A 13,912-nucleotide genomic window follows, 5' to 3' on the forward strand; every position below is an offset into this window, starting at 1 on the left:
GCAGCAGTTAGATAGATTTATGCTCCATCTATGAGAACTCTCTGTCCAGGGCGGCCACGTTCCAGAAAGGCAGTTCCCTAGAGAAGCAAGGTCAGAGACAGAACTGAGCCCAGAGGAGAAAAATGAAAGTCTAGGAGGACAGACTCATGAGTAGCAGTTAGATAGATTTATGCTCCATCTATGAGAACTCTCTGTCCAGGGAGGCCACGTTCCAGAAAGGCAGTTCCCTAGAGAAGCAAGGTCAGAGACAGAACTGAGCCCAGAGGAGAAAAATGAAAGTCTAGGAGGACAGACTCATGAGTAGCAGTTAGATAGATTTATGCTCCATCTATGAGAACTCTCTGTCCAGGGAGGCCACGTTCCAGAAAGGCAGTTCCCTAGAGAAGCAAGGTCAGAGACAGAACTGAGCCCAGAGGAGAAAAATGAAAGTCTAGGAGGACAGACTCATGAGTAGCAGTTAGATAGGAGATTTACACTCCGTCAACATAGAGCGTCTCAATAGAGAGTACGAAGGTCAAGCAAAGTCCTTTTCAGCTTCTCAGTGGAAACAGCATGATTTTCTCTCTGTATTAGCGAGACCAGCAGGTTACTTTGTCAGTCTAGGCAACGTTGGTGTTAAAGAATAGAACGTCTTCTAAGGAATTTCCAGTTCCAGGTTTCCTTGTGTTCATGGTTCAAATTTCTAAAGACTGTACCTGTCCTGAATCATAAGTTCTGGATCTATCCTGCTGTTGTATTCCTAGTTTTTGATGCTATTGTGTACTTTGAATTCTGAGGTTTATTCCTCATCTCTGAACTTTGGTTTTTCATGCTATTTTGCTGAAATTGCTTTATCTTCTTCAATAAACTGCTTTGCTATTTTACCTTGGATTGGAGTGTGTATCAAGTATAAAGGTGATTTCCAGCCTTGGAGTGCAGCAATTGCCATATAATGCAATTTGAAATTGCAGTCCAGACTCATATAATGCAGTTCATGCAGCTGAGCTGCATAACATGAGCCTATACCAGGCATGGGCAAACTTGAGCCCTCCGGGTGTTTTGGACTTCAACTCCCACAATTCCTAACAGCCTATCGGCTGTTAGGAATTGTGGGAGTTGAAGTCCAAAACACCCGGAGGGCTCAAGTTTGCCCATACATGGCCTATACTGACCACATCATGGAGTTTCAAACTGGGCAGGTGGAGGCCCATTGCCGTGCGGATTGCTGGGTTCGTTTGCCTCACCTTCGGAAGCAGAACCTGTATGGGATTGATGCACAAGCTGCCAGAAAACATCCCTTTTGTGCCTTCTACCTAAGTTTGACCCTTTTGTCTGTTTGTTTTGAGGAGGTGGACAGCCTTCCTGTTCTGGCCATGACCTCAGTGTGTTACCAAATCCCGTCTTAAATCCAACAGGTTATGGGCCCAGGACAAAGAACAGTTCAGAAGGGCCAACCGTGGCTGCCCTTTCTGTTGTATGGAGCCTGCCTTAGGCCTCTTCTACACTGCCCTATATCCCAGGATCTGATCCCAGAGTATCTGCTTTAAACAGTCTCCACTGTCACATAAACTGGGATAAAAAGATAATCTGGGATCAGATCTGGGATACAAGGGCAATGTAGAAGGGGCCTTAATTTGCTATAATCTCTGCCACCAAAGAGTTCGGTCCCTATAGTCTCCTCTCTGGACACCTTTCCAAAACTTTTTTTCCTGGAGGCCTCAGGGCTAGGAAACCATCTCTGAGGCCCCTGAAATCTTCCAATTGTATTGGATGGGGTTTTTAAAAATCACGTGAGGCTTTCCCCCAAACAGATACGAGTCCTTGGGGTCTGAGACCTTCCTAGAAGATGGGACTGGCTCCGTTTAGCCTTTCCATTTGTACACGGCAATCTGTGCACCCCATTCTTCCCAATTGTGGCCTTCTCCCAAAGCCGCTGGTCATCATTGACCAGCATGTCCCTCAAGCTGCCCAGAAAGGTTTCCAGAAGACTCAAGAAGTGTGTCTCAATTCTTCTTTCTGGGTGTGGTTTACTCTCCAAAATACAAAGAATTCCCTTTCTCAGCAGAAGATGTGGATCTGGGCAGAGGTTGGAAACATCAACGCAAACAACCCATTGGGTCCCTCTCTTGCTTCTTCTCCGTGCAAACGAATCCCTTCTTCCAAAACTCACATTGGAATCTTCTTCTTCAAAGGAAGATTCCTTCTAGAGCAGGCATGGTCAAACTTCATGTTGGGGAAACTAATAACCAATGGCCCGAGGGAGAAATGGAAAGGGCCTGAGGCTGTTAGGAATGGTGGGAGTTGGAGTCCAAAACACCCGGCGGGAAGGCCCAAGTTTGCCCAGCCTGTTCTAGAGTTTCCTCAAACATTAAACAGCCTTGAACAGCGCAAAGATAGGAGGATTGCAAAAGAGAGAAGCAACCAAATCGAGAGGCTGATAAATCCTTGGGAAATAACACAGGAAACACAACCGGACTGACAACAAGGCAGCTCTGTACGAAAAAAACACATGTGTCTGTGGATCTGGGGATTTGAAGAAAGCTTAAGAGACACAAAACAGTCCTTAAAAAATTATAAAATAGGAAACATCTTAAGCACGAGTAAAAGCAGGCCAAAGACACAGTGCAAAGACCGAAAGGCAAAGCAGAACTGTCTCTCGGTGGGATCTTTCCAAGACCTTTGTCTCATTCCCTTTAATGCCAGGCAAAGGAGGAGGAGGGTCAAAGACACCCCCCAAACCAACCCCTTGCTGCTTCCAACAGCCTCGGCGTCACAGCTTGGCAGAGAAAACCCAAAGTGCCCCATGTCCTCCTTTTTGAACTCACCGAAGGTATGGAATAATAACACAAATGGAAACCCACATATGCAAACAGCCAAGGTCCCATAACGGGGAAGAGAGCATTTTCCCTTTTATGCCACTCACAGAAACACTTCCCCCACAAAGAGGGACCTCAGGACAGCACGTTGTGGGGGAAAGGCTCCTGCAAAATGCAAGATGCTGCTGAAGCCCTTGGATGGATGGACGGACGGATGGAGGTCCCACCAGGACATCCAAACACAGGTGGCTTCACAATAGGAACAAAACACCCCGAGCACAGAAAACAAACAGCACGAATGAATGCCCGGGGAAACGGATGCGAAAACAATCCTTCCGGCTACGTTGCAGACAGAATAAAAGTGCGTCCCTGCCGAGGTGCGCCTGTGGATGGATCCCGGATGCGCATCTGAACGTTGACCCTGTGTTCCAAAAAAATGCAAGGCCAATGTCTGCAAAACTCAAGGCTTCCGTATTACGCTGTGGTCCCGATCCCCTGCAAAGAGAAGGAAGTAGCAGCAGCAGGATCCAACTCCTCCGCATTGCAGTGTTCGTCCCAAGGGCTCGTCCGGCTCGTCTTCCCTTTGGGCTCCGTCCCCACCCTTCCCGGGGAGGCGGGCGCAGGGCCCCCCGTCCGTCCGGCTCAGGCGTGGTGGCTGTTGATGAGGCCCCGCAGCTGCTTGGCCACCGCCTCGATCAGCTTCTGCTTGTCCCTCTCGTTCTTCCGGAACTGAGCAAAGACGTTGTTCTTGCGGCTGGTGTCCTTCATCCTGCACAAGGGAAAGAAAGGCGGCAAAGGTCAAGGCTGAGAGACATCGGCACACACTCACTCTCACCCCACTCTGGGGGCACGCACACGGCAGAATTAATCCATGCTATGGGACCCTGGGAGTTGCACTATTACAAAGTCTCGCCAAACTGCAGCTTTCATGATTTGTAGCAATGAACACAGTGGTAACACAACACAAACTGTGTTGATCCTACAGTTGGGCAAGAAAGCAGGAACACCCTGCGTCACCGATAGCACCTCCCAAATTTGTTAATATATATATTTGCTAACCTGTATTCTATGTGTATGTTGATTTTCCAATTTGACTGACCTCTTTGATGTGGGAGAGGTTATAGACACGCAATTGTACTGAGCATGTTCAGACTCAAGACTCCATTTTGTATTCAGTATCCGTTATCCGTTATATTGGGTTTATGGTTCCCATCCCCATGATCAGGTTGTGTGTTATTTATTGCTATATAATTGTATTGCTTTACTTTGCTTAATAATGTGTTATTATGTTGCTATGTAATGTATGTGTTGTTTTTATGATTGGAAACCGCCCTGAGTCCCATCCGGGAGATAGGGCGGTATATAAATAAAGTATTATTATTATTATTATTATTATTATTATTATTATTATCATCCCCTCGGTGGAGGTGGATGTGTATCTGCTATATGAGGCTCTTCTCTCGCTCCCGCCCCGTCTCAGGCGCGGATGGCGGGGACGAGGGAGAGAGCCTTCTCGGTGGTGGCCCCCCGGCTTTGGAACCCTCTCCCCAAGGAGATCAGGTTAGCCCCGTCATTGTCCATCTTTCACCACCAATTGAAGACATGGATGTTCCGGAGCTCGTTTGAATAAATAGCCCATTTGACTTGGTCTACTCTATGTTTACAAATCTTGATGGCACCTTATCTTGCTCCTCACTCTGCATGCTACAGCACTTTAAGTGAAATTGTTCCCTTGTTCCTTTTCCTCATTCCGATTTTACCTCTGGACCTGGTGGAATGATGTATTAGTCATCCTCTGCTGTGCAGAACAATTTGATGCTCCAGTTTTTAAAGTAACTACTATGTGGTTTTTATCTTATATTGCATTGCTTTTAAATCTCATTGTTTTAGTGGATTGTGTGTAGTGTATGCTATGTTGTTGTCATAGTTTTGTTGTAAGCCGCCCCGAGTCCCCGTGGGGAGATGGTGGCGGGGTATAAATAAAGTTATTATCACCTCAGTAGAGGTGGATGCATGTTGCTTTTAGGACTTCAATAGAGAATTATGACTTATGGACTTCAGTGAGTACAACTATATCTAAAGACTACAGACTATTAATTAAGAATGATACCCTGTGTATTCAACACACTGAGAGAACTACATCCTATCTATAACTGAATTTCAATAAAAATGTGCCTGTATGGTGGATTACTACAAGATGTTTATGAGTAAACATCAACAAAAGAAGACTTTGTTTTTTTAAAAAAAAATCTCTACGTGCATATTTTAAAATAAATGTTTTTAAAGGGAGTGTATATCTTTTGGGCGACTGCAACAGCAATTACAATAACAACTACAACTTCAAAGAAACAACCATCATCTGCTAACAAAATATATTTTTGTAGTGGCGTGTCTTTGTCCTTGGCAGTCCAAAGACATGGTTCTTCAGTTTAACAGGTGAGTTACCTGTGTGCCATTACATGAATGCTTATGAATATCACTTATTCAAAGAGTTGACTTCTAACAAGGTCATGCTTTTCTTGACTAGTGGTTTTCAAAAGGTGGTCTCCACATGTTCATGGGGATTCACATTTGCTAAATGGATGCGACATCATTTTTTCCCTTTTCAACAAGATTATGATTGTCATTGATTTCCAAAAGGTGATTGCCCCAGAGACTGGGTGCAGTAATTCCCAATGGTCAAGGCGGTCAGTTCTTTCAGATTCTTCGGAGACGGAAAAAGTTCTCTCAACTCAGAGAAGGGGATGGTTCCCTTTTTAATGAGAATGAAGGCACAGGACTCACACTGGCCCATGGAAAAGCTGACATCGCTTTTTGGTTCAATTTCTGGGCTAAATTTCCTAGGTTTACACAGTAAATCCTTTGTCTTTGGAAGTGCCAAAGAAGTCTTCCCTTGGCACCTCTCTGGGACGGGCACTCACTTTTTCCATGCAAAGGACACCTGTTCCAGGTGGCATTTGGAAATCCCATCACACAAGAGGCCAGGAATCAATGGGACTTGGCATTAGAAACGCAACTAGCAGGACGTTTGCTGCTCCAGAAGGAAGCGTGGCTTTTGGGGTGTTTTACACACTCTCCGCCCTGGAAATTGTGGGCGCCAGAGGCCCAAATGCCCTCTTTCCTTTAGTAATGGAGATGAGAAATGCCTGGGAATTTTGAAGGCTGGGAGAAAAATGAGAGGTTTCTCCCTGTTTTTTAAAACTGAAATTAAAATAAATTAAAAGGAAAACTTCCAAGATGCCGAAGATGGGAAATGCCTATCTACGAAGGTTGAATGAAAAGTAATGCCTCCACCTTTATTACTTGGATTTGGATGGGAATAATTTAAGAAATCAAATGCAGAAATAATCCTTAGAACGTGCTCTTTAACGACCACTATTCACTTTTCCACATCATCACCAGACAATTGGATACACTTCTGCCAACCATGAACAAGTTTTCTGAAGCCGTCACGGAAGAAGTCGACACTCTGTTTCCGCAACCAACGTCTCACAGGATCCATTGTGCACAGATCTTCCGATAGCCAAGCAAAGCAATCATGTGACTCACACGTTCTTGTGAAATGCTGGTGATGCTTGAAATTTCTCTCTGAGTGATACGACAGTTGTCCTGAGTCAATCTGTCCACCGTTTGCTTGTGAAACTTGGTGGTTACTGTCACAGGACGTCCAAGTCAGATGTTTCCCACCTCAATATCTTTAAATTGCTCGCACAACGATGCACAGGACTCACATCAACACAATCGCCATAAAAAGTTTGCATTCTCTGATGAATCTCCTTTGGGGTGACACCTTCTGCTGTCAAGAATTCAGTGACTGCACGTTGCTTAAGTTGCATTGACTGTCTGCGCAGGGTTCCGTACTTTGCACTTTATCAACACAACTGTTCAATGCTCAGGCTTCCCTCCAAATGGAACTCACTGTAGAGGAGAGTCTGCTGAACAAGCCAGTACCTGCCGCAGACCAGGACTGCCATCGTTGAGGAGTTACGAAGGGGGAGGCATTACTTTTCATTCAACCCTTGTACTTCTATCTGTACTGTTGTCTGTCCCTGTCTGTGTCTAATGGACTTGAATGTTTGTTGCATGTGTGTTATGTGTTCTGAGATCCGCCCTGAGTCCCCTTTGGGGTGGGAAGGGTGGAATATCAATACTGAAAAACAAGTAAATAAATAAACTTCTAAGGGGGGAAAAAGATGGCAAAATGCAGCATTAGACCCAGTGCAGAGTGGAAGCTAATTAGGTTACAATTTGGTTTGTAGGGAAGTCTCACACTGGACATATTAAAAAGTGCTTCCTGAACTTGTTTCTAAAGAGGCGAATCCTTTGTTTGTTTACTTTGCTGGAAACAGGGCTAGAAGGTCCTGATCCCCTTTTCACTATAAGGAACCTTTTTGTTTGAGCAGACAGAAGATGATGAGCTGCACTTTGTGGCAAAGCCAAAGCAAAGGGGCCCCGAACCAGGCAAATACTTACTCTCGGGAAATCCTGGCAAGGAGCAAGTGAGGAGGGAGCGAGGAGAGAGATAAACCAAGAGAAGAAGTTAAATAGTGGCTTTGGGGAGAAGGAGGGCAAGGCCGGGTCTAGGGGTGCCAGGAGGGGTCTTGCAAGGCAAGGCAAGGCAAGGCAAGGCAGGGAGAAAGAAGGGAATAGAGGAAGGAAGGAAGGAAGGAAGGAAGGAAGGAAGGAAGGAAGGAAGGAAGGAAGGAAGGAAGGAAGGAAGGAAGGAAGCAAGGAAGCAAGGAAGCAAGGATGGATGGAAGCAAGGATGGATGGAAGGAAGGAAGGAAGGAAGGAAGGGAGGGAGGGAGGAGGGAGGGAGGGAGGGAGGGAGGGAAGGAAGGAAGGAAGCAAGCAAGCAAGGATGGATGGAAGCAAGGATGGATGGAAGCAAGGATGGATGGAAGGAAGGAAGGAAGGAAGGAAGGAGGGAGGGAGGGAGGGAGGGAGGGAGGGAGGGAAGGAAGGAAGGAAGGAAGCAAGCAAGCAAGCAAGCAAGCAAGGATGGATGGAAGCAAGGATGGATGGAAGGAAGGAAGGAAGGAAGGAGGGAGGGAGGGAGGGAGGGAGGGAAGGAAGGAAGGAAGGAAGGAAGGAAGGAAGGAAGGAAGGAAGGAAGGAAGGAAGGAAGGAAGGAAGGAAGCAAGCAAGCAAGCAAGCAAGCAAGCAAGCAAGGATGGATGGAAGCAAGGATGGATGGATGGAAGCAAGGATGGATGGATGGAAGCAAGGATGGATGGAAGGAAGGAAGGAAGGAAGGAAGGAGGGAGGGAGGGAGGGAGGGAGGGAGGGAAGGAAGGAAGGAAGGAAGCAAGCAAGCAAGCAAGCAAGGATGGATGGAAGCAAGGATGGATGGAAGCAAGGATGGATGGAAGGAAGGAAGGAAGGAAGGAAGGAAGGAAGGAGGGAGGGAGGGGAGGGAGGGAGGGAAGGAAGGAAGGAAGGAAGGAAGGAAGGAAGGAAGGAAGGAAGGAAGCAAGCAAGCAAGCAAGCAAGCAAGGATGGATGGAAGCAAGGATGGATGGATGGAAGCAAGGATGGATGGAAGGAAGGAAGGAAGGAAGGAAGGAGGGAGGGAGGGAGGGAGGGAGGGAGGGAGGGAGGGAAGGAAGGAAGGAAGGAAGCAAGCAAGCAAGCAAGCAAGGATGGATGGAAGCAAGGATGGATGGAAGCAAGGATGGATGGAAGGAAGGAAGGAAGGAAGGAAGGAGGGAGGGAGGGAGGGAGGGAGGGAAGGAAGGAAGGAAGGAAGGAAGGAAGCAAGCAAGCAAGCAAGCAAGGATGGATGGAAGCAAGGATGGATGGAAGGAAGGAAGGAAGGAAGGAAGGAGGGAGGGAGGGAGGGAGGGAGGGAGGAAGGAAGGAAGGAAGGAAGGAAGGAGGGAGGGGAGGGAGGGAGGGAGGGAGGGAGGGAAGGAAGGAAGGAAGGAAGGAGGGAGGGAGGGAGGGAGGGAGGGAGGGAAGGAAGGAAGGAAGGAAGGAAGGAGGGAGGGAGGGAGGGAGGGAGGGAGGGAAGGAAGGAAGGAAGGAAGCAAGCAAGCAAGCAAGCAAGGATGGATGGAAGCAAGGATGGATGGAAGGAAGGAAGGAAGGAAGGAAGGAGGGAGGGAGGGAGGGAGGGAGGGAAGGAAGGAAGGAAGGAAGGAAGGAAGGAAGGAAGGAAGGAAGGAAGGAAGGAAGGAAGCAAGCAAGCAAGCAAGGATGGATGGAAGCAAGGATGGATGGATGGAAGCAAGGATGGATGGATGGAAGCAAGGATGGATGGAAGGAAGGAAGGAAGGAAGGAAGGAGGGAGGGAGGGAGGGAGGGAGGGAGGGAGGGAGGGAGGGAAGGAAGGAAGGAAGGAAGCAAGCAAGCAAGCAAGCAAGGATGGATGGAAGCAAGGATGGATGGAAGCAAGGATGGATGGAAGGAAGGAAGGAAGGAAGGAAGGAGGGAGGGAGGGAGGGAGGGAGGGAAGGAAGGAGGAAGGAAGGAAGGAAGGAAGGAAGGAAGGAAGGAAGGAAGGAAGCAAGCAAGCAAGCAAGCAAGCAAGGATGGATGGAAGCAAGGATGGATGGATGGAAGCAAGGATGGATGGATGGAAGCAAGGATGGATGGAAGGAAGGAAGGAAGGAAGGAGGGAGGGAGGGAGGGAGGGAGGGAGGGAGGGAAGGAAGGAAGGAAGGAAGGAAGGAAGCAAGCAAGCAAGCAAGGATGGATGGAAGCAAGGATGGATGGAAGCAAGGATGGATGGAAGGAAGGAAGGAAGGAAGGAAGGAGGGAGGGAGGGAGGGAGGGAGGGAAGGAAGGAAGGAAGGAAGGAAGGAAGGAAGGAAGGAAGGAAGGAAGGAAGGAAGGAAGGAAGGAAGGAAGCAAGCAAGCAAGCAAGCAAGGATGGATGGAAGCAAGGATGGATGGAAGCAAGGATGGATGGAAGGAAGGAAGGAAGGAAGGAAGGAGGGAGGGAGGGAGGGAGGGAGGGAGGGAAGGAAGGAAGGAAGGAAGGAAGGAAGGAAGGAAGGAAGGAAGGAAGGAAGGAAGGAAGGAAGGAAGCAAGCAAGCAAGCAAGCAAGCAAGCAAGGATGGATGGAAGCAAGGATGGATGGAAGGAAGGAAGGAAGGGAGGGAGGGAGGGAGGGAGGGAGGGAAGGAAGGAAGGAAGGAAGGAAGGAAGCAAGCAAGCAAGCAAGCAAGCAAGGATGGATGGAAGCAAGGATGGATGGAAGGAAGGAAGGAAGGGAGGGAGGGAGGGAGGGAGGGAGGGAGGGAGGGAAGGAAGGAAGGAAGGAAGGAACGAAGGAAGGAAGCAAGCAAGCAAGCAAGGATGGATGGAAGCAAGGATGGATGGAAGGAAGGAAGGAAGGAAGGAAGGAAGGAAGGAAGGAAGGAGGGAGGGAGGGAGGGAGGGAGGGAGGGAGGGAAGGAAGGAAGGAAGGAAGGAAGGAAGGAAGGAAGGAAGGAAGGAAGCAAGCAAGCAAGCAAGGATGGATGGAAGCAAGGATGGATGGAAGGAAGGAAGGAAGGAAGGAAGGAGGGAGGGAGGGAGGGAGGGAGGGAGGGAGGGAGGGAAGGAAGGAAGGAAGGAAGGAAGGAAGGAAGCAAGCAAGCAAGCAAGCAAGGATGGATGGAAGCAAGGATGGATGGAAGCAAGGATGGATGGAAGGAAGGAAGGAAGGAAGGAAGGAGGGAGGGAGGGAGGGAGGGAGGGAAGGAAGGAAGGAAGGAAGGAAGGAAGGAAGGAAGGAAGGAAGGAAGGAAGGAAGGAAGGAAGGAAGCAAGCAAGCAAGCAAGCAAGCAAGGATGGATGGAAGCAAGGATGGATGGAAGGAAGGAAGGAAGGAAGGGAGGGAGGGAGGGAGGGAGGGAGGGAGGGAAGGAAGGAAGGAAGCAAGCAAGCAAGCAAGGATGGATGGAAGCAAGGATGGATGGAAGGAAGGAAGGAAGGAAGGAGGGAGGGAGGGAGGGAGGGAGGGAAGGAAGGAAGGAAGGAAGGAAGGAAGGAAGGAAGGAAGGAAGGAAGGAAGGAAGGAAGGAAGGAAGCAAGCAAGCAAGCAAGGATGGATGGAAGCAAGGATGGATGGAAGGAAGGAAGGAAGGAAGGAAGGAGGGAGGGAGGGAGGGAGGGAGGGAGGGAGGGAGGGAAGGAAGGAAGGAAGGAAGGAAGGAAGGAAGCAAGCAAGCAAGCAAGCAAGGATGGATGGAAGCAAGGATGGATGGAAGCAAGGATGGATGGAAGGAAGGAAGGAAGGAAGGAAGGAGGGAGGGAGGGAGGGAGGGAGGGAAGGAAGGAAGGAAGGAAGGAAGGAAGGAAGGAAGGAAGGAAGGAAGGAAGGAAGGAAGCAAGCAAGCAAGCAAGCAAGGATGGATGGAAGCAAGGATGGATGGAAGGAAGGAAGGAAGGAAGGAAGGAGGGAGGGAGGGAGGGAGGGAGGGAAGGAAGGAAGGAAGGAAGGAAGCGAGCAAGGATGGAAGGAAGGAAAGATGGAAGGAAGGAAGGATGGAAGGAAGGAAGGAAGGAAGGAATAGAGGAAGAAGATGAGGAAGAAGGGAAAAGATGAGAAAAATAGAGGGGGAGAAATGGAGGGGAAAAGGAATGGACAAAGAACAGAAAGGAAGGGGAAGGAAAGGAAAGGAGGAGGAAGAAGAGGAGGAAGGCGAAAAGAAAAAAGAGGAAGAAAGGAATGAAAGGGAGGAAGGGCAGAAAGGAAACGAGGATGGTAGAAAGGGAGGGAGGAAGAGGAAAAGAAGAGAAGGGGAAGAAGGGAAGGAAGGTAGTTGGGGAGGGAGGAAGAAATAGAGGAAGAAGAGGAGGAAGGAGGGAAAAGATGAGAAAAATAGAGGGAGAGAAATGGAGAGGAAAGGGAATGGAAGAAGGGAAGGGGGAGGAAAGGAAAGGAAAGGAGGAGGAAGAAGAGGAGGAAGGGGAAAAGAAAATAGGGAGGAAGAAGGGAAGGAAGGTTGTTAGGGAGGGAGGGAGGAAGGAATAGAAGGAAGGGATGGAGGAAGGAGGGAAAAGATGAGAGAAATGGAGTGGAAAAGGAATGGAAGAAAAAGGGAAGGGGAAGGGGAAGGAAGTCAAGGAGGAGAAAGAAGAGGAGGAAGGGGAAAAGAAAAAAGAGGAAGAAAGGAATGAAAGGGAGGAAGGGCAGAAAGGAAACGGGGATGGTAGAAAGGGAGGGAGGAAGAGGAAAAGAAGAGAAGGGAGGAAGAAAGGAAGGAAGGAATAGAAGGGAGGGAGGGAGGAAGAGGAGGCCACAGAGCAAAAGCCATGCCAACTGCATCCAAGCTGGGACCTCACAGAGGGGCCAAGTGTGTGATGTGTATGTGTGTGTGATATCACAGTGTGGTGGGGAGAGTCAGGGGCCGCTTGAGGTGAGGCCTAAGATCTACCCTCTCAGCCTCAGAAGCTGGCCATGGAGTGAAATGGAAGTTCAGTGGAAGAAGCCCTACCACGGCTCCTCTGGGATGGAGCTGGCCCGGTGCAGCCCTTGGAGGCGTCCCACTCCGCAGGGCTCTTCCAGGCGGCCTGGCCGTGCTTCCAGGGGCCAGGAGACCCCACGAAAGGGCACCGCCTGGGGGTGGCCAGGTGGGCCGAGTCCAGGCTGGAGATGGGAGGTGGCAGCTCAAAGAGCCCATGTGATTCCAGGCAGCATGAATGAGCCCCCGGGGCCTGGAGGGAGCAAAGTGGGGGGCTCCTCTCTTCTTCTGCTGGGGTCAGATCTTCTCACCTGGAATGATCACCCTGCGTCCCGTCCTGGGCAAAGCAACTCAAGGAGGAGCTGGACAAGACGGAAGGGGTCCAGAGAAAGATGACCAGAATAGGACAACTCCGAGGAGTTGCTTAGTGTTGTTTACCTCGGAGAAAAGAAGGCCAAGAGAAAGGGGCCCAAGAGCCACGTTGAAATACTTGGAAGGAGGTTACACTGGGAAGACTAGGGACCCGTCTACACAGCTGAATAAAATCCCACATTTTCTGCTTTGAACTGGGATATATGCCAGCGTGGACTCAGATAACCCAGTTCCAAACCGATACTGTGGGATTTTCTGCCTCGATATTCCTGGTTATAAGGCTGTGTGGAAGGGCCCAAAGTTTGTTTTCTGCTGCTCTGATGTCTGGGACACAAGGGAGCGTGGGTTCAAATTGTAGGAAAAGGGCGTACACCTATGATGATGATTATGATTATGTTTGCGTTGTCAAAGGCTTTCATGACTGGAATCACTGCGTTGCGGTGAGTTTTTCGGGCTATATGACCATGCTCCAGTAGCATTCTTTCCTGACGTTTTGCCTACACCTGTGGCTGGCATCTTCAGAGGTTGTGAGGATGCCTGCCATAGATGTGGGCAAAACATCAGGAGAGAATGCTTCTGGAACATGGTCCTACAGGCCGGAAAACTCACAGCAACCCATTATTATGTTTGTTTATACCACACTTTTTCCTCTCCACAAAGGAGGCTCAAAGCAACTTCAACAGTCTGTTGAATACAGTCTGGCTTTGACTTTTGGCCCAATGCTACTGGCCCTGTTGTAATGGTCACACAGTGTTTTACTGTTTTAATGGGGTATGATATTGGTTTTTAAGTGTGTTTTTACGATTGTTTGTTTTTTTACTATATTTTGTATTATATGTGGCATTAATCTTGCCATTATGTAAGACCGCTCTGGGCCCCCCCGGGGGAGAAGAGCGGTATATAAATCAAATAAATCAAATAATAAATAAATAAACATCAGGAAGAACATTCTGATGGCAATAGCTGATCAACAGTGGAATATGCTCTCATGGGGTCTCTTCCCCTGGAAGGTTTGAAGCAGAGGCAGTATGGCCATCTGTCAGGAGAGGTTTGATTGTGTGCCCTTCCTGCCTGGAAGGAGAAGAGGGTTGGATGGGACGGCCTTGGGATCTCTTCCAACTCTATGATTCGATGGCTCTCCTTCTCTGGAGGGCTTGAAGCAGAGGCAGCAGGCCATCTGTCAGGAGAGGTTTGATTGTGCCCTTCCTGCCTGGCAGAGAAGAGGGTTGGATGGGATGGCCTTGGGATCTCTTCCAACTCTATGATTCGATGGCTCTCCTTCTCTGGAGGGTTTGAAGCAGAGGCAGCATGGCCATCTGTCAGGAGAGGTTTGATTGTGCCCTTCCTGC

The 13,912-nt window shown here is 48.9% G+C and overlaps 1 protein-coding gene across 2 annotated transcripts in view; it reads right to left on the reverse strand.

Moving 5' to 3' along the window:
- Window positions 1-3,243: 3,243 nt before the first annotated feature.
- The window catches only part of exoc6b (exocyst complex component 6B), a 268,475-nt gene continuing 257,806 nt past the window's right edge, over window positions 3,244-13,912 (reverse strand). For both annotated transcript variants that reach the window (XM_062982314.1, XM_062982315.1), the window contains one exon: window positions 3,244-3,564. In XM_062982314.1, coding sequence (XP_062838384.1) covers window positions 3,438-3,564 — 127 coding nt within the window. In that variant the 3' untranslated portion in view covers window positions 3,244-3,437. The remainder of the gene's footprint in view (window positions 3,565-13,912) is intronic.

The sequence above is a fragment of the Anolis carolinensis genome, chromosome 5 (assembly GCF_035594765.1).
Source record: "Anolis carolinensis isolate JA03-04 chromosome 5, rAnoCar3.1.pri, whole genome shotgun sequence".
In the NCBI taxonomy this organism is placed as follows: Eukaryota; Metazoa; Chordata; class Lepidosauria; order Squamata; family Dactyloidae; genus Anolis; species Anolis carolinensis.